Source organism: Prinia subflava, chromosome 20, assembly GCF_021018805.1.
Source record: "Prinia subflava isolate CZ2003 ecotype Zambia chromosome 20, Cam_Psub_1.2, whole genome shotgun sequence".
Taxonomy (NCBI): Eukaryota; Metazoa; Chordata; class Aves; order Passeriformes; family Cisticolidae; genus Prinia; species Prinia subflava.
Window position 1 is genome coordinate 8463623 of NC_086266.1, and position 19958 is coordinate 8483580.

Below are 19958 nucleotides of genomic sequence, written 5' to 3' on the forward strand. Positions count from 1 at the left end.
CGGCCGCCCCCGCCGCCCCCCACCGCCCCCCGCCATGGCCGCGCCGCGCCGGCTCCTGGCCCCGCTGCTGCTGCTGCTGCTGCTGCTCGGGCTCGTCCTGGCCGCCCCCGGTGAGAGCGGAACACCCACGGGGACCCCGCGCCGGCAGCGGGGGATGAAGGGAGGGAGTGAGGAAAGCGGGGACCGCGGGGACCGCGCCGGGGTGGCCGCGGATAGCGGGGCGCGGGGGGACCGGCATCCCCGCCCGCACCGTCAGGATCCTCTGCCACTGGGTTGGGGAAAGACAAAGCGCTTTCTTTGGAGCCAAAACCCCAAAGTCTCCGTGCAGAGACGGGAGCGTCCGGAGCCGCGGTGACAGCCCCGGGCACCGCCGGGTCCCGCAACCGGATCCACGCGGGGCATGGCCCCGGCCCTGGCGGCCGACCGGTCCCGCGGGGGTGCTGGGATCGGAGCTGGGGCCAAAGCATCCCCGCCAGGCACCCAGGGGGCAGGACCAGTGCTCAGAGACCAGAGCATCCCGGGCAGGGGCTCCAGGGCCCCGGAGGAACGGGACCACTGCTAGGAGCACCAGCACCAGGCACGACAGGGATGCGGGGACCAACGCTGGATGAAGGGCTGGCACAGAGAAGGGGGTGATTGCGGGGAGGGCTGGGGCCAAAGGCAGAGGCTGAGCAGGAGGTTGGCGGCTGTGGCCGCACGAGGTGGCCATGGCCATGCTTGGCGCAGGTGGCTGGGCTGCACTGGCACAGGGAGCACTTGGCAGTGATGGCTCTTGCTGGGGACAGTCCAGGAAACTGGCCGGCCCAGGGCCAGGCAGACCCATGGTACTCTTGTCCCTGTCCTGTGTGGGGGAACACATGGCTAACGCTGTTCCTGATCTCCTCAGGGCCGCTGGGGAAGGTGCCGGATGGGAAGGATGCCCAGGATGGCCTCACCCGCAGGCTGGTACGGCCGCGGGGTGCACGGCATGGGACCGGCCAGCGCCCCACGGGCTGGCGGAGGTACCGGCGGCCCCGGCCCCGGCTCTCCCACAAGGGCCCCATGCCATTCTGAGTCAGGTGAGACGCAGTGGGTCATAGTGGATGCGAGGAAACCTGTGACGGTGCCACGAGGGAACTCATAAGTACTTGGGCTTGCTCTCATTGCAGGGCTGCCACCAGCCTTCCATGGACACGGCTTCCATCGCTCGCGTGTGCTCACCTTCTCTGCTCATCCTCCGGCCCTGAGCCTGGGGTCACCCCCGTAAGCCCTTGGCTGGCCCCTTCTTCTCCCTGTGGCTGCCTCTGGTGGCCCCACTGCTGTGTCTGGCACTGTGGGTGCATTCTGCCCCTCCTCACTGCCTCACAGGGCTGGCTCAACAGGGGTTGCCTGCAGAGGGGCCAGGGTTGCCACAATGCCCTGTCCTGGTGGGCACGGGGCTGGCTCGGGCATCGGCTTGCTGGGACTACAGCCTTTGCGCAAAGCACTTTGTCAGGCAGAGCAGCTTCTCCTCAGGGGTCTGTGAGCTTCCTCTGGGTCCTGCCCCAGCCCTGTCACCCCCACACCAGGGGGGAGCACACAGCTTGTCCTGGATCTATTTATTCCCATGGTGCTCATCCCACACCCTGGGTGAGCTGCCCTCCCTTTCCTACAGGCAGGCCCACCTAGTGGTGGTGTGGGACACCCACCCAGGACACACTGTGGGGCCCTGGGCCCCTCTGCTTCACGCCATGGGACAGCAGGAATGGGAGTGCCTCTGGGGTCTCTGTCAAGCTCTGCCATATACCAAAGGAGGGGCCCTGGCTCTGAGCTGGGCTCTACTGATTGTCTCCTGTGTCTGTAAAGATTTATTCCATGTAAATACATCTTTATAATAAAGAGTTATGATTATTAACTTGGTAGATGCTGATTTCTGGAAGGGCCGTTAGGGGTTGCTCTCCTGCTGATGGGGAGGGATCTCAGGTCCCTCTGCTCCCTCGTGGGGCTCTCTACAGGCACCGGGGGTCATGGCTGGGGCCATGACAGGCCCTTCCCCAGCTGGCAGAGGAGGTGCTCAGCAAGGAGTGAAGCCATGTGCTGAGCCTGTGGAATTGGCAAGGAGGGTAGGAAAGCACAGGTCAGAAAGGCTGGGAGATGGAGGAGGGAATGCTGGAAGGGCACAAGGATGCTGGTCCTCCTGGGTATCCCTGTCCCTTTTGTTCAGTCACTGCCATCCCTAGCATCCCTGTTTCTGGTGTCCCTGTCCATCGAATCCCTGGCATTCCTTCCCTACATGTCCCCATCCTTGCATTCCCCATCTTGGTGTCCCCACCCCATGTGGCTGGGTGTAAGCAGGACCCATGTGGAGGGCAGAGGGGTCAAGGCTCAGGGGACTGAGGGGACTGTAGGACCCTGCAGGTGGAGAGGAGGGGCTGAGCCCTGTAAAGCGATGGGACCCCATGGGATAGGACACCCCCAGCCGTGGCTGGAACACCGAGAGAGGTGGTGCCCATGCGGGGCCTCCAAACTCTTCACTGTTTGCAGGGGGCTGCCCACGAGCGACATCCCGGGTGCGGGGCTGTGGGCAGGGGTCAGCAGTGCCGGCGGGGAGCGGGTTAAGGGGCTGTGGAGGAGCGGAAGGGCTGCAGCTGCGGGCTGGGAGCGGGGCTGGGGAAGCGCCGGGACCCAGCTGGCCTGCATTAGCTCATCCGCCGGGACCGGGAGGGATGCGCTGCCCGGCCGCGCGCCAGCGCTCCGGCCACGCCGCCACCGCGCCCGCCGCACGGCCCGCGAACCCCGCCACCCGCGGGGCACTGCGAGCCACGTCCCCCTGCCAGCTGCCCTGAGAGACCCTGCCACCCCCACCCGGCTTCACGGCCGTCCCAGGAATCACTGCCGGTGCCCCCATGATGGTGTGGGTGGATGGGCAAGGGTTGCCCGCTCACTGACCAGTCCTGTCCTGGTCCTCATGCCCAGTTTTCCAGACCCAGCAGCCTTCCAGAGCTGGAGTGGGGCAGAACATGGTGCTCCAGCCACAGCCCCCTCCAGCTGCATCCAGCTCCCGCTCTGGGATGTTGGGGGTGGGGGGTGTTATTGTTCCTCTATTGCCGGCCTACAGCGCTCCTGCTACTGGTTTGAACTGGGAGGGCTCTCCCTCTGCACTTCACACCACCCTTCAATGCCCGTGGTCTGCCTCCTCAGCTGCAGCGGCAGCCACGTGGCCCAAGAGATTCGGTGAGGTCCCTGCCTGGGCATGGGCAGGACTGGCAGTGGGGGGCCAGCAGACCCCTGGACTGACTGCCGTGGCCATGCCAGCAAGGCAGCGATGTCCCACGTCCCCCAGGCATCGCCCAGCTCCAAGTGCTTGGGCTGCAGCCAGGGGCTGCACAGCTGAGCCCTGACCCCAGCCCTCCTGCGCCAGCCTGGAAGGAGGAGGCCAGGGAGGACCTCCTGGTTGGGCTGTGGCCAGCCTGGAAGGAGGAAAAGGCTTCTGGGCCGGGAGACCTAAGGAATCTCTGGCTCTTCCTGGCCTGGCCAGCTGCCCGCAGGCAGGTGGGAGCTGCTGAGCTCAGCCACGTTCCCCCACGACGTTGTGCGTCAACAGTGCCAGAGCTCCTCTACTGCAACAGGAGCTGGGGCAGAGTGGGCACAGGAGCAGTGCTGGGGACATGTTCAGAGGGGGACAGGGCAGTCCTGTCCTTGGCTGTGCAGGCAGGGTCTGTCCTAGCAGGGCAAGGATGGGGTCTGCCAGGTCCCTGCCAGATGCAGGGAAAGAGGGATGCAGAGAGGGCTGTGCAGTCCAGGAGTCCTGTGGTCCATGGGTCCCCTGGCTGTCCCCAGGGGGAACAGGGAGAGCTCTCTACCCACCTACAGCTGGCAAGGGATGTTCAGTGTGGCTGTGGGACACCACCAGCTCCTCCAGCTCCACCACCTGAGCACCACCAGCATCCCTCAGTGTCCATGTTCATGGTGGGCTGGCACATGAACGAGACCCCCCAAGCTGCACCCCAACAGCCTCCAGGGTCCCCCACAAGGATCCCTATACCCTCCTGAGGATGGGCAGGGCAGGTCCAGGCTTTGTCCCATCCCCAGGGAGCATCAGGCCTTTGCTCTCACTTCGGCATTTCCGCTGGCAGTGGCAGGAATGCGGCGACCGCAGGAACAATGCCAGCACCTTGCACTGGTTACCTCCGTGACAGCACGGGAGCAGCTGCCCAGGCACAGCCCTGCTCCCAAGGAGCCAGCAGGAAGCAGATGGAGATGACACTGGCCGCTATTTCCTGCGGCAGGATGCACGAGGCTTTCTCCACCACCGCTCCCCTTGCTGGCCCAGCAGGGCCTCGGGCACCACAGGCATCACTGCTAAGGGCTGCCAATGCCACGTGCCACTCCAAGGCAGCAGCACCTGCTGCAGCTGGCCAGACCCAGTGCCATCGCCATGCCGCTGCGGCATGTGCCACCACCCACCACGGGATGGGCACTGCACTGCAGTCAGCACAGCAGAGGTGCACCCACGAGCTCAACCAGCAGCAACCAGTGGCATGGGACCCTCTGCCACTGTCCCTAGCTGTGTCCAGCTCGCTGCTGGAGTGGCTGGGGGAGAGCCTAGCCCTCAGCTGCACCCAGAGCAAGCCTGGAGCTCCAGGCAGGGCTCCATGACAGTGCAGAGCTGCGTGAGGGAGGGCAGGCGCACCCCACGCAGCCCCCAGGCTTTGCACAACGGAGGTTTATTTGGAACTAACAGTTTCCCAATAAATTATGTAATTTAAAAATTTTAAGGAAAAGATAAAGGCAGAAGGGAGGGGAGCCCACAGCAGCTCAGCCAGTGCATGGGGACTGCAGGGACACAACACCCTGGGCTAAGCCCAGGCACTGGAAGGGGCTCTGTGACCACAACCCCCTCCCCTTGGCTTTGGCCTCCCTCACCTGAAGCCATGTGGACCCACAGGCCTCTTTAGTGTTTCAGTGGGACAGGCCACTCTTGTACCCTGTCAGCAGGCCCAGGGCTGTCCCCTCAGCCAGCTGTGTGTGGGGCACTGCAGCCCTTGCACTGCAGCCCCCTGCACAGCAACCCAGCTGCTCCTCTGGCCCCCAAGGAGCATTTCTGTCTCCTTTCATTCCCCCAAGCCTGCAACCTCTGCTAGCCCCCCAGGACAGAGAGAATGGACTCCATCTAGTGGCATATGGTCACCCAGCCTGTCCTACTCCACACTGTAAGCTGGGCTAGAGGGACAATGCTCTCATCCTGCTCTAGATGCACAGGACAGCACAGGAGGAGCAGAGGGCAGCTTGTGGCTCTGACCCTGGTTGCTGTGAGCCACCCACCATCCTGTGTCCTCGGGGGAAGCTGGGGCAGGGATGGGAAAAGAAAGTGAGGGCAGAATGGGGGTGCAGGGACAGACCTGTGTGCCAAGGCCCTCTGTCATGGGAGGGAGGAGAGAAGGGAAAGGCCCTGCCAAAGGGGAGAGGCTGAATGTTCAAACGACCTTTGTGGGTCAGCACAGTTCATAGCACAGTCATGGCATCAGGGATGGCAGGGCTGTGTGGCAGAGGATGGCACATGTTCTACAGCAGTCTGGGTGCTGTATGCACCAGCACACGTACCTGGCACTGGAAGGATGAAGTGTGCCACAGCCTCTGAGAGCACCACCCATCCCCACCCCTCTCCACAGCAACTCTTGGGAGATTGGGGTGACACAGAAACATGACCTGGGGAAATGGTGACACTTCCACGGGATGATGGTTGCTGGCACAGTGCTTGGTTATCAACAGATCCACCTGGCTCCCGCAGGGAACCCAGAGGCTCCAGAGGTGGATGGTAGTGCAATGAGCGTGCAGGTCCTCTGCAGCATGGGGTATGGCATGGCAGGGAGGGGGAACGCGTCCCTTCCGACTGTAAACACGGCACTTGGAGAGCTTTGAGCCTTTACCCCTTGGAGCTGTGAGAGCCCGGCTGGAGCGCGGGCCCGGCTTTGGCACATGGCACGGGTCATTCTTCGTCCCCGGTGAGCAGGAAGCTGTAGAGGAAGTTGATGGCACGCTGGCGGTCCTGCTGGGTCTGCTTGGCCATCAGGTTCGGCGGAGGGCGCAGGAGGAGGCTGGAGAACAGGGCGGCTGTGGAGGCAGGTAAAATCAGTCACTGGTGAGGAATGAAGACCTTGGGAGGTTCAGGAAGAGGCTGGGAGAGCGTGAGGGCTGCGGAGGAACAATACTCACCGATCATGGCGGCACTGATGTTGTTGTCCTCCGAGTACTTCAGCAGCTCCCGCAGGAAGGACATTAGGTACCGAAACACACTGCGGTGGCAGCTCGGCAGCTGAAGGATCACCTGCAAGGAAACAGTGTCAGGAAGCTCTCCCAGCTCCTGCAGCCTGGGCATGTGTGGCACTCTGGGCTCCACAGCGGCAGCCCACTGCTGATGGCACCTGTGGGCTGTGGCCCCTGGTGACACTGCTTCAAGGAAAGCTGTCACCAGGAAAAAGCCCCCACTACCCTGGGGCTGCTTCATGCTTGTTTTCCAGTTGGATCCCAGCTCTCACTGCCCCAAAACTTCCCCCTCTGCTCAGGGACATGCTTGGCCTGGCCTGCTGCCCCACCAGCTGTTAAGAGCCACGCACAGCCCTCCATGGAAGGACAGGAATGGTAGCTCTGAGCAGGTGCTCAGGCCCTCAGGACCAGGGGTGGCTGGGCCCCTCCCTGTTCCACATGTGCTCAGGGTGAGACAGGGCTCTCTTGGGGTCTCTCTGTAAGAGCTGTCCACTCTCCCAGAGCGACTGCCAGCCCCCAGGTAGGGAGCAAGGCCCAGGCAGACCCAGGGCCACAGCACAGCCCACGGCAGCAGGAGCTGCCCTGAGCTGGCAGCAGCTCCACACGTCAGCACAGCCCCGCACCTGTCGGCACAGCCGGCTGCTGTGGGACCCCTCCAGGCACCGCTGGTACAGCTCGTAGCAGATCACAGGCTCTGGAAGAGCCTCCAGGAAGATGAGGAGAGCTTCAGCTACAGAGTGATTACTGCCCGCTGGACCATGGGAATCAAGGGTCATGCTGAGCAGAGATCTCCCCCAGATGCTAATCTCACTGGAGGTTACACAAGCTCCCTGCCTGTCTCACCTCTCCCCCTCCGCCTTCTCCTCCAGTCTCCCACCCATGAAAAACACTGATCTGTCTATGCTGCACTGCATTTCCCACCCTCTGGCTGCACAGCAGCCCCCTGCTCCATTAGCCTCTTCTCTACACCATGCTCCTCAGTATCCCACCTCCTGTGCTTGGCACAGCCCTGCAGAAGCTTCCACAGCCCCTGGCTGCTTTGGCAATCACAGATTCAACTTTCAGAGAGCATGTGCGGGGACCAAGGGGAACTCATCCCTGTCAGGAACCCTGCCAGGTAAAACCCTGCCCAGACAAGGTCTCCCATCAGCGAACTCTCCCAGCAGAGCTGAGATCCATCATGGTAGGATACGGATTGTCTCAGGAATGCTGGTGTCCAGGCAGTCAATGATCTGCTCCAATTCTTCCTGCATGCCTGGAGTCTGGAACAGGTCCTCCTGTCAAAAACAGCACAGGGATGGAGTGAGTCACCTTCCCTACAAAGGCTGAGGCACATAGTGACTCCCAGTGAATGGTAAACCTAGCCAGTGCCTTGAGCACAGGAAAAAGCCTTGCCCTGTAAACACCAAACTGGAGCTGATCTTCAGGTGCTTGTGAGGAAACAGGTCACTAAGAGAGCTCCAGCATGGAGCATGGCTCTCTCCCTTGCTCTCTCTCTCACCTGGTGGAGGGCATGCTTGAATAAGTGGTCAACCAAGAGCCAGATCTCCTTTGGCACCTGCAGTGGCGCCTCACTTGACTCCTCGCTGTCCAGGGAGCCCATCTGCAGGATGGATTTCTCCTGGGGAGAAAGAACACAAGGGCTCAGGGGAACCTCAGTCCCTTCTGCCTCAGGCCCTTAGTCCCTGGTAGGAAAAACTGGGAGAGGAGAAGCAGCAGGACCCTGGGGTGCTTTAGCTCTGACTCACTTTCACAGCACCAGCCATTGCTCCTCACGTCCTGGCTCCTCTTCCTCCTGCTGCCCCATGAACAACCTGGCCGGTCTTGCCAACAGCCCCAGCCCCCTCAGCCCCCCAGGAGGGGGCTCTGGCTGCCCATGGTGCCCCCGCCCCATCCCAGCTGCCATCCTGCAGCCAACAGAGGCTGGGACCCAGCAAGTCCTTGTGCTGCGGGAGCTGCCACGCTGGGGAGCCCAGCCCTGTGCCCAGTGACCCCACACCTTCCCCGACTGCAGGGTGCTCCAGCCACAGCTGCTCTCATGGCTCTGGAATTGTCCTGATTCCTGAAGTTTCTTCCCAAGGAGAGCTCTCACTGAGTACACACCACCACTGTCACAGTTCCTGCTTACTCCTGCGGAGCAGCTGATGAGCTCCACGGCTCAGACGTCTCCATCACACCACGCTTTAACCGGATCCATGTTCTTGGCTTGATTTTACTCTCACTTCACGATCACTCACATTCCTGTGACCTCCAAGGAGGAAGCCATGCCCAGCACTCCCAAAGCACCCAGGAACCAGCACAAGCAGGAACACAACCCCGCCACCAGCAGAGGAGTCCACAAGCCACACAGAAAGCACCTCACTCCAGCTGAGGCAACAACTGCTGTGGCTGTCCTGCAGCACATACAGCCACTGACAGCAGCCAGGGGCAGCTTCTCTGCTAATGCCCAGACACCCTGAGTTGACACAAGCTCTGGTGGCATGGGCAGTAGCCCCACTTGCTACATGGCACAGCACAGCTCTGCCCTGCGCAGCACCTGGTCTGACCCCAGCAGCAGATGAGGAGTCATGGCTGCATGGCTGCCTCACTCAGCTCGAAGCACTGGGAAGGTCGGGAAGCAGTGTGTCAGACACGAGCATTACAGAATTCCTCTAAGAGGGAAAGGGAGAGAGCTGCAGACCCTCTCCCAGGGCTGCAGACACTCTTCCTGGCACAAGATTCTTCTACAGAAACCCCCTGTGCCAGGGCATCACTGGAGCCAAGTGCTGGAGCAGCCCTTGGCAAGACTGGGAGAGCTGTGGAGACCCCCATGCAGGAGATGCCAGGCACTGAGGGAAGGCTGGAGGCGCCTCGGGGCAGAGAAGGAAGGAGGAACAGGAGCAGGCGGAGGAAGCGGGTGCGCGATGGTCGGGCCCCGAGCGCCCTCTCCTGCCGCGTGTGAGGGAGGGAGGCACAGCCACGTCCTTCCCACGGGAAGATGGAAGCATCAAAACTCCTCCCTTCTCTGCCAGGAGGCAGTCTGCGAGCCTCATGTGGTTAAACACCGGAGCTCGATCCCCTCTTGGAGAGAACATTCCTGCCCTCTCCTGCTTTACTCTGCCACTGCACTGACAGCCCAGAGAGGAACTCACCTAGACTGGAAAGCCAGTTAGAACCAGCTCAAACAAGTTACAAATGTCAGAGCCAGCGCAGGCAGAGTATGAACACCCCCAGCATCTCCCACTTGCTCTCCCAAGGACGTTTTCCTTGCCCTGCTCCAGTACTGAGCATGGGTGCCAAGGGAAGCAGGGATCCTGCTCAGGCATTGTGGCCATCAGAGCCAGCAGCCCCAGCTCCACTGCTTGAGGAGGCACAGAAACATCCACCTCCTGCACAAGGCCCTCCCGCAGCCTCCACAGGGACACAACCAAATGGAAAGAAGGAACCTGAGTTTCCTACTCCAGCCCTCTTCCCACAGGTCTGAGAGGATGCTGTGGTGAACTCCTCCTTATGGCCAGAGGTATGTCAAAAGCTGCCAATCTATTTTGGGAATATCCAGCATTGCTGTCAGGATCAGGAGAGTATTTTTTTCCCCCAAAGCAAATCTGATGAGCTTTAACATCTCAGTTGGGCTTGGCTCTGGGGTCACTTTGTGCTTCTCCGTGCTCTCATCCAGCCCACAGTTGTGCTAAGAAGCTTTGCTGGCAGCCATGTCCCCTCTGTGCTCCCCTCCCCTTCCCTCTGCCACAGAAAACAAGGGAAAAGCTCTCATTCTTTACAGACACACCACTGAGAAGCAGGCTGCCACACAGCAATTGCTTGTGTTACCTTTTCTGAGAAACTGTCTTCTTCCTGAGAGCAGCAGGAAAGAGAGGAGAAGAAAAAGTGTGGTTAAGACAGAGAAAGCACTCTTGGATTAACTCCTGTGATTAAGTAGAAGCCTAATTTGCATTACAAGAACCCAATGAACACCAGGTCCTTCGCACATTTTGCTGATGTGGCCAAAGTTAAACCTGTGAGATTTGCCTGCAAATTAGCAACAGTCCTGCTCACATGACACACAACCTCTTCAGGATTTCTGGAAACCCCTCCAAGGAGCTTGGACAGCACTGCTCACTGGCCAACAGGCGGGCCATGGGCAGGTGAGACGTGTCCACCAGGAAGAAGTTCCCTGGTCAGAATCACTGTCCCTTTGTTATTTCAGCCAACTCCCCTTGTGACCAGGCTAGAGATAAAATGTTCCCTGAGCTAAATCTGTGTTTCTGAGTGTGTGGCAGCTGTGGAGCTCACAGGGCCCCTAAGCAGCTTTCAGTATGGTCAGGGAAATGAGGGTTTTTGCTCAAACCCGGCTGCTGCTGCTGCAGCCTAAGAGCATTAGCATAGCACAGAGAGGGAGTGTGCCAAGCCCTCCAGCAGCACAGCCAAACCCTCAGCATCCCCAAACAGCTACTCCTGTACAGCCAGGGCTGGCTGGACACTGCTTATGGAGTCTGCAGGAGGGAATGGAAGCAGGTTGTCCACACTGAGTCTTGGCAGATCAGCCATTCAGGGTGGGAACAGCCCCAGTGCATTCCCAGGCTGAGCGGTGAGCAGCTGCAGCTCCCATGTCACAGGGACACCAGGAGGGAGTAGCATCCCAGGGTCCCCTGTGGCCTCTGCAGTGCCTGCTTCCTCTAGAGGCTCCCTGAATTCTAAGAGAGCCACGACAGACTGGCCTCTTCCCGGGAACAGCTTGCTCTGACAGGAGCTGGCACAGGTTTCTCTCCTGAGGCACAGGGGGAGGGACACAATCACAGGTTTGGGAGGGCAGACAGCCACCTGCACATTTTATAACGGGTGAGTCATCCCCACCTCACCCCCCAACCTGAGCCTGGCTGCCTACCTCTCCACAGGATCACGAAGTGGTTTGGGTTGGGAGTGACCTTAAGGCTCATCTCATTCCACCCCCTGAAATGGGCAGGGATATTTTCCACTGTCGCAGGCTGCTCCAAGCCCCATCCAGCCTGGCCTTGGACAGTTCCAGGGATGGAGCAGCTCTGGGAAAACTGTACCAGGGCCTCCCCACCCTTACAGGGAACAATTTCTCTCTAATGTTGAGCCTTTAGCACTATCTGCTCCACAAGATTCACTTCTTCCTGACGGAGGTTCTTCAAGAGGCTTTTTAAAACCCAAAATAGGATCCCAAGAAGAAATAGGATGAGACACTAATATTGAAATCCTAAAGGAGAGGTGCTCAAGTGACAGCAGACATCAGTGTCTCTCTCCTGGGAGAACCAGGAGAGCCATTCCCAGACAAACTCCCACCTACATGGTGCTACCCCATACCCACCTACCTCAGCCCCTCAGTTAGTGAATCTCCAGACCTCTCTCCACTGAAAACCACAGACAAAGTCTAGCCAGGCTGAGGAAAATATTGGATGCGGCGAAGGATGAGCACATGCAAGTGCAGAAGGCTCCTAAGGCATAGACACTGCCAGCTTCACACAGCCTGAGCAGCACCACAACTCAGGGAACTGCACCCAAATGCTCCAGGTTGCAGGGCAGGCAGCACCAGCACCACTGACCAAGGCAGTAAGTGCTCAGCTTGGTCTGGCTCCAAGGATTTCTCAGCACACAGGTAAAATCAGAACGAAAAAGCTTAAAAAATCCCCCATGTCTGTAAGGAGAGCTGTGTCCCTGCTGCACAAGCAGGTGCTCTTCGCTGATTGTTTTGCTTCCTTTATTTCTAGATATTTCACTGAGTAACAGGAAAAGGAAATCTATAGATGAAAGGAGAAGAAGCCTCAATAGACTCCTACAAATCTAACAGTGTGTGTCTGTGAGGACAGAGCCAAGAGTCTGGGCCCAAATTCCTCTCTATCAAGCAAGAAGTTGGTGCCGAGCTGGAAAAAGCAGGTGGAAAAGCAACCAAGGCCAGTGAAATATTCCAGACCCACTTCTAGAACAAGACTGACTTTCAACCAAATTCTCAGAAATCTGAGGAGCCTGAAGCCTGGATCAGTTACATGACCTGAGGAGGCAAATGCAATATCTTGCCACCTGGATCCTGCCTAGCCTGATTGTGTGTTAAAAAGTCAAAATTCTCATATAAAACTTCTCTGTATATTGGACTTGTAAGAAAAGTAGATACCAATAATAAAAGATGGGAACTGGAAGAAGCAGGGAGAGGCACTAGACAACTGCTGAAGGGATAAGAAAATGTGGAGGCAATGGGAGTGGAAGCTGGCAAATCTACAAAGGTGGAAAAGCAGCAGCTTACTGGACAGAAATCCCCCATGTAAGGGTGTGACTGTGAGATAGGAGAGGAGAAGAAAGGAGACAAACAATGGGGCTGAGCTTTCAGGTGGACAGAAAGAAAGGACTGTTCTGGCTGAACAAGAAAGTGGACATGAACTGGCACTCAGAAACTGTTGCACCTCATTGGAACATGGCCAGGTAAGGCAATAAGAAACCAGCCTGGAAATCAGAACTACATCCCCAAAATGGGACAACCCCAGAAACAGCTGAGAGTACCTGAAGGACCAGAGGTGACTAGGGCACCACTGTGCCCTCCTCTCATGAACTGTGAGAGGAGGAATATTGATGCTGAGGGCTGACAAAGGCTGGGGGAGGAACAGTTTGCTGCACCACAGAGAGATCTCTCCCTGATGAGTTATCTCTCACCCGAGGCATTATCTCTCACTGTGGTTGGTGTGGAAGGAAATGGCCAGAGAGGCTGTGACATTGCTCATCTGTTGAGCTGTGTGCTTCAGCATCCCACACCACAGACTTTCCTTCAATCCTCCTGCTTCTGCTTGCTCCTTCCCTTGAGAAGTGGGAATACATCCAGAAGGAAAAGGCCCTGGGGCACTCATCGTGGCAGAAGAAGCCCATATACCCTGGATGAGTGGACCCAATCACATCTCTTATGACACTGTAGTGCCACCCAGCTGAGCCTGCCAGCACCAGTAACACCAACATGAGGTGCCGGGATCACTTTTTTGTCCCATCAAACAATATTTAGAGCCTACTCAGAAAAAAGGGATAAAGTACAGGCTGTCAAAAGCCATCAGCTGTGGTAGACGGGAAGAATAAAAGAGCACCTCAAGCTCTGTGAAGTCATTCAGCTCAGAGCCAGCACAGACAACTTGAGCTGCAGGCACTGCTCTTACTTTTGGGAGCTATCAGAAGGGAATCAGGCTTCTGCATGTTAAAAGAGCTGCTTCAGAACTCACCAGGTCTATGAGTTTGGTGACTGGAACTTCTCGGATGGGTCGCTTCATCCGGCACAAGGCCTCAAGCGAGGTTCCAAAGCAGCTGGGCAGGTAGGTCCCACTGATGGTCAGGAAATAGTCCTTCCCTCGGTCCAGGTGCAGCACAAGAATATCCTCAATTTTATCCTCGCCAGAGTTCAGGAGGGTGACTGAGTCCTTGCTGACGTACACATCCAGGGAGATCTCTGTGCTCTCCTCTGCAACACACCAGAGCTCTCAAGAACACACAGACACTCTCCAAAGGGATGACAAGGACAAACATACAGTGGCAGGGACAATGGCCACAACAGAAAAGACAGACAGGACTGATGGCAAGAAAGGTGGGACACAGGAAAGACAGGAAGGACTGAATGGAGATGGGATGGGGGGTCTACAGCAGTACACTCACCTGGCTCCAGGTAACCTTCACAAGGCTCAGCTCGAAGCCATGGCTTGCAGTAGTGGTTGTCATTGAGCTTTGGGATGAAGGAGAAGTGACAGGTGACCTGCCCATTATTGGTAATCTGGAACTTCTGTTTCTGCAGCTGACGGAACTTCACATTCTCAAACTCGAACTGCAGAGCAAGGAGAAATCAAGTGATACTAGTGGCCAGGATATGGCCCATGGCCAGCCCCCCACAGACTCTGAAGTGGCCCTCTCTATGGCTGAGAGGAGGCCACCCAATGCAGAATTCCTCACAGTAGTCCTGCCAAGGAGCCAAGACAACATGTCCTTGTTAACCCAATTCCTGATCATAAGATAAAGGATAGAGTTCGATTTCCTATAATCCAGTTTATTGAAACAAAATCTTTGAAAGAAGTTCTGGCACTTTGAAGGCTGCTGTGTTTGGGCAGTGACAGTCATCCCAGTGTCATCCTCACCTCTCTCCTGCTCAGCTCCAATGAAGGAAGAAAGTCATTCTCCATCCTGTCCATTATACGAACAATGTCTTCAAACAGCTTCCTATACTTCTGCTCATCCACAACCTTCACCTGTGGGAGACAAAAAGCACTCAGCAAAGCTTCTGACTGACTTTCACAGGAACTCTCTTGATCACGGGTAAACTGCAGAAGTGTATTATCTCTAAGTGCTTGCTTCTGTAGCTGCAAGGCTGAGAGAGTTCACACACGTGTGCAGTCCCAAGCTGCGCCTGCAGCTTTATACAGATTTCACACCTGCAGATGTTACCAGGATCTGTCTGGCCACTGGTCACACAACTAGGAGATCACTTTTCCTCTGTGAGAAAGCATTGGCAGGCTGCAGCATTCCTCATGATTCTCCAGATGGAAAGGGGGAAAGACTTTTCTTTAAACAGACTCAGCCTACTCTACTCAGCCCAGGTGAGGCACACATGAAGTGCTGTGTCTGGTTCTGGGCTCCCCAGTAGAGATATGGAGCTCCTGGAGTGGGGCCAGTAAAAATTACAGAGATGCTGAAGAGCCTGGAGCATTTCCCTTACAGGGAAAGGCTGAGGGAGCTTGGGCTGTTCACCCTCAAGAGGAGACACAGCTAAGAGGGGCTCTCAGCCCTGTCTGTCCCCATCTGCAGGGAGGGCTCAGAGCAGGACCCAGCAATGGCATCAGAGGAATGGGCCGGAACTGATCTCAAGAAGTTTCACCTGAACATGAGGAAGAACTTCTTCACTGTGTGGGTGACCAAGCACTGAAATGGATTTCCCAAAGAGGCTGTGAAATCCTCCTCAGTGGAGAGAGTCCAGAACTGCCTGGACACAATCCTGTGCCATGTGCTCTGAAATAGCCCTGCTGGAGCAGGGAGATGGGACCAAACAACCCACTGTTGTCCCTTCCAGCCTAACCCATTCTGTGACCTGAGCCACCCATGGAACAGGAGGTAGCAAAAATGGACATGGAGTGTCCCCATTTGCTGCACCAGAAAACCTGAATTTGCTGCCGCTCTCCACTGAAGAAATTCAAGTGTGAACCAGATGACACATCCAACACAGCACAGGTACAGCCAGGTCCAGGCTGCCACTGTGTCTCCATGTGGAGGAGGGAACAGCGGGACTCACATGTTCCAGTACTGCCAGATGCAGCACCTCCACAGCAGGCACGTCTCAGTTGGGTTCACCTGTCCTCTTGCAACAGCCTTAGCAGAGGTGCCCTGACTCCATCACCACCTCCCACAGTAATGCCCGGAATGCCTGGCAGTGCTGGCATCCTGCCCCAACAAACACACAAACCTACCCCGATGCAGAAAAGGGCACTGACGGGCTTGTGGTCACTGGTCTTGAGGTCCATGTGACTGCTGTACCGGAGCTGACTGATGTTCCCTCCTCTCCAAAGGATCCGATCACACCACGCTGGCACGCGACACTTCCCACTACAAAGAAAATCAGGTTACCAGGGGAATCCAACAATCCTACTGAGCCATCCAAGCTGTTCCTCTTCCCAACAAGGCAGTTCCCTCCACCCACATCCTCACAGCAGTGATGGGATGAACTCCTATTACTTATCCCAACTTAAATTCTGTTATTTCTTCTGCTCTCTCCCCCTTTCCTAACATAGCAGATAAAATTCCCATCCTTTCCAGCACCAGGAAACAAAATAACCCTCAGTCAAGCCCATTTCCACAGCCTGAACCCATGTGTGCTGTGACCCAAGCTACACGACTTTCTTGTGCTGCCAGACCTTTCTGCCCACAATTCGCCTATTGTTTCCACTACAGAAAGTCTATTCAGAGATTACTATTATGTTGTGAAGCCTGAATCCTGGGTTATCCTTTTTCAGATTAACTACTGTGCTGATTCATAAAAATTGCAAGTCAAATTCAATCACTACATGGCTTGAAAGTCCTTCCTGGGAGTTTCTCCCTTTGGAGCAGCTCCTGCTGCAGAGGCAGTCATGTCTGTGGGAGGCACCAAGCAGGAATCACAGTTGCTATCACAGTGCAGCCACCCAGTCGGTGTGCAAGTCAGGGGATAGGGTGACTCAGAGAGCCTGTTTCCTTAGCTCTTCAATTCCTTTTTTATACTGTTTGCCTGTCCCTGGTAATAGAACAAACCCCCAGTGCAGGGTCACTGGAGCTCACACTTCACCTGCCTTCATCCAGTGGGATCAGCAGCAACGGAGGTTTCAGGGATGTGCCTGGTCAGCATACACAGGGAATGCTTATTGCAGAAAGCGGGAAAAAAAGGAACGCCAAACATAACACTGACAGGTACTCACAGCCCCAGGAAGCAAGAAATCAAGTTTTGTGAGAACATGAACTTTATGTCATAGGTAAATAAGCTCAGTGGCAGACAATGTACCTGGAGTCCCAGCGATCTGTTTTAGAGTCATATTTATAGGTGGGGATGAATTTAATATCTCCCTCCATGAAATCTGCAAATGCTTTCTTCTGAGTACGCTGAATATTTAGCTAAAGCAGAAAAAGAAAACTTTAATAATAAAAAACAAAAACAAACCCAAGAAAACCTCCCCTGCCACAGCAATGTCAGAGAACAGATCTACAGGCAGAGCAATTACGGCCTGTGCCCATTCTGTGGAATTCACAGACACCCCCAAACTGCCTCTCAGACCTCATACTTTTAACACACAAGTGGAATGTTTTCCAAACAGACTGAGTACAAATGGGCATGGTACTGCTCACCAGACCACGCAGGCAGCATCAAGCAAGAGTTAAGGGAAATATTAATTACTAAACACTTTCATCAGTTTTCAGGCTTAAGATTGCCATCATTAATCTTTCCCCGCCAATCATTTTAGCAAGAGCCTCCAAGACTGCACTTGCCTGACAACCTGACACTAACCTCCTTTGCTCCTTTCCTCTTCAGAAAAATCTCCTGGATATTTTCCTCACTAAGATCTAAGCTACAGCTGTTTACTGCACAAAGCTCTGCAGTACAGCAAAAATGAACTACACAGGACAATCAACCAAATTTACTGTTAAACTGTGTCAGAGGTGATATTGCACCACTGCTGTTCACGTTTCCTGGGTGCAATCCTTCACACCAGCTTCCAGGTGCTGTAGGGACGTGCCGAGCAGGTAAGGAGACAGCACAGAATCAGGTAAAGCTGGCTGAGCAGATTTGAGCTCCAAATCAATACCTCTTCTACAACACTGATCACAGCAGCTTTTGTTGCTGTTAAAAATGCCTGTATTCAGCTTATAGTTTGTATTAGGAGAGAACTCCTGCACTGAGACACAGACACACTTACACAGTGACTGCCTGAGTCACCCAGTTACCCCAGTATGGACCATCTGGTTTTGTTTAGAGGGATGTTGCAACCAGCACATGCAGAGCTCTGTTAGGGTTCAGTGTCTCCGTCTGTGTCCAGACCCTTATTGTAGTGTGCCATGGAATTATGTAAGTTGAAGAAGCCCTCCAAAACCATTGAGTCTAACTGCTCCCCAGCACTGCCAAGGCCACAACTAACCTACATCACCACATGCCACCTCTATGTGTCTGTTAAATCCCTCCAGGGATGAGGACATCCCTGCCCTGGGCAGTCTGTGCCATGGCTGGACAGCATTTTCCATAAAAAAATTTTCCTAATATCCAACCTGAATGTCTCCTGGCACAACTTGAAGCCATTTCCTCTTGCCCTGCCAGTTATTACCTGAGAGAAGAGACCAACCCCCACCTGACTGCATCCTCCTCTCAGGGAGCTGTAGACAGCGAGAAGGTCCCCCTGAGCCTTTTTTTCTCCAGGCTGAGCCCCCCCAGCTGCTCCTCATCAGATTTATGCTCCAGCCCCTTCCCCAGCTCCATCCCTGCCAGCTCCTCCCCAGCAGAGGCACACCCTAAATCAAGATGTCCTCCCAGGGATGGGGTGAGTGTGAACGAGTTCACTGACCTGGTCATACGTCAGCAGCTTCTGAAGCTCGTTCTTGCTGATGAGATTCTTCACTTCACTGGCATCCAGCAGACACAGCCTGTAGTTCAGGTCTCCCAGCCAGATAACAACACTGCAAACAAAGATACACATAGAATCATGGAATGGTCTGGTTTGGAAATGAGCTTAAAGCTCATCTTGTTTCAGTCCCCTGCCATAGGCAATGACAACTTCCACTATCCCAAGGTGCTCCAAGCCCCGTCCAACCTGATCTTGAACAATTCCAGGGAGGGGCAGCTACAGCTTCTCTGGGCAGCCTGTACCAGAGCCTTACCACCTCACAGGCAAGAATTTTGGGAGCAGATCAGCAAATTAACAGCTCCCTTTTTTAAACCACATTAAAGCTGAGACATGTGGAAGACAAAAAGGAGACATTAAAGACTGAGTCCAACACCAGAAATTTCTAGTGACAGCAGATCCTACAGAAATAAGTTCATTTTCTTTGGAATTCCCCAGAGGTTGAAGACTTGGTTTAATAGGAGATAATGCATTTGTCTCAGGCTGAAAAATGGCAGAGAACAGCACTGACTCTCTAATGAAGCAAAACCAGCGTTCACACAAAATCCAGACAGTACTGAGGCTCTTTTCATGTTAAGAAGAGGGCAATGATGGAACTCAGTGAGTGGAGCCAGGCTGTCAGCCAGCGGGACAGGCATTGGGATCTGCAGGGTTATCCCTCAAGTGACACCCTGCTTTTACCTGTTGGTTTTTCACTGCCTTTCCTTTAACCAGAGCAGGCCACTGCTGCACCACCTACTGAGCCAAGACTGCCTGATGCTGAATTAGCAGGAGCAGAATTAGGTTCCTGGAATTTACAACCTTCTGGACATCGTGTCTCACCCCAGCCGTCAGCCACACCCCACCAGCACCCACTCCCACCCTGCTCCTCTCCAGGCTTCCAAACAGGCCTACAGTCTTCTTGCTAACAGCAGCTAAAGAAACACTCATGGGACTCACTCTTTACTCCATAAAGGTTTCATTTAAAGATTAAAATTTAAACCCCTTGCTAGTACCAAAGCTCTTCCTGTTTACAGTCAAACCTCAACATTTCCATTAGTGGATTATCAAGGATAATCTAATATTTGAAGTTTTTTTCTGTACTAATCCACCCTACATTTTTGGTTTTTAAATGGTTTCAGTATTAATTACAGAAGTACCAACCATTTGTATTCTGTTTAGGCTTGCTGAAAAGGAAGTTATACACAAATGCAAGGAGAGGGACATTGGGGACAGGATGCACAAAGCACTGCAGCAAGGACGTGACTAGTCTGTCTGCAGGAACTGCAGCACACCACAGCCCTTGGGATTTCAAATTATTTCTTCAAGCCAGAAAAACTTATCTGCATGAAATCTCCTGTTGCTGCAGTTCTGACTTGACTTGGGTTACTCGACACCACCTCCAAACGGTACAACTCACTCGTGTTTCATGATGTTGAGCTCACATATGCTGTCACCAGAGACCATGAAGCTCATCCGGGCACAGATGTCTTTGTAGTCCTGGTTTCGGCGCTCAAAGTCCTCCACGTGGGCAGCCAGGTGGGAGTTGACAACACAGAAGGTGGTGTTGTAGAACATGAACCTGATGGCCACACCACCCTTGTTGCCCTGGGGACAGGAGGGACCAGTGGGGTTGGAGCAGGTGTCAGGTGAAGCACTGGAAGGACT

The 19958-nt window shown here is 55.3% G+C and overlaps 2 protein-coding genes across 8 annotated transcripts in view; one reads left to right on the top strand and one right to left on the bottom strand.

Moving 5' to 3' along the window:
* On the top strand, positions 1–5406 carry APLN (apelin). Of its 2 annotated transcripts, XM_063416569.1 has the most exons (3): positions 1–110; positions 887–1058; positions 1149–5406. In XM_063416569.1, exons 1-2 carry the CDS (start codon positions 35–37, stop codon positions 1051–1053), a joined length of 243 nt encoding a protein of 80 aa, XP_063272639.1. In that variant the 5' UTR covers positions 1–34; the 3' UTR covers positions 1054–1058; positions 1149–5406. The 2 variants fall into 2 exon arrangements, with proteins under 2 accessions (XP_063272639.1, XP_063272638.1); XM_063416568.1 differs by lacking the exon at positions 1–110 and having other exon boundaries at positions 585–1058.
* The window catches only part of OCRL (OCRL inositol polyphosphate-5-phosphatase), a 22221-nt gene continuing 6932 nt past the window's right edge, over positions 4670–19958 (bottom strand). For 4 of the 6 annotated variants that reach the window (XM_063416558.1, XM_063416557.1, XM_063416562.1 and 1 more), the window contains 13 exons: positions 19711–19898; positions 18255–18366; positions 16706–16815; positions 15642–15777; positions 14319–14429; positions 13846–14011; positions 13419–13654; positions 10033–10056; positions 7727–7846; positions 7418–7502; positions 6849–6976; positions 6175–6286; positions 4670–6072 (listed from right to left, as the gene is read on the bottom strand). In XM_063416558.1, the coding sequence (XP_063272628.1) occupies positions 5948–6072; positions 6175–6286; positions 6849–6976; positions 7418–7502; positions 7727–7846; positions 10033–10056; positions 13419–13654; positions 13846–14011; positions 14319–14429; positions 15642–15777; positions 16706–16815; positions 18255–18366; positions 19711–19898 (1653 nt within the window). In that variant the 3' untranslated portion in view covers positions 4670–5947. The remainder of the gene's footprint in view (positions 6073–6174; positions 6287–6848; positions 6977–7417; positions 7503–7726; positions 7847–10032; positions 10057–13418; positions 13655–13845; positions 14012–14318; positions 14430–15641; positions 15778–16705; positions 16816–18254; positions 18367–19710; positions 19899–19958) is intronic. The other 2 variants (XM_063416560.1, XM_063416563.1) reach the window with 1 other exon arrangement.

Excerpts from the sequence above, each read along its gene's own strand:
- APLN (XM_063416568.1), top strand. The coding sequence starts at position 766 with ATGGCTCTTGCTGGGGACAGTCCAGGAAACTGGCCGGCCCAGGGCCAG.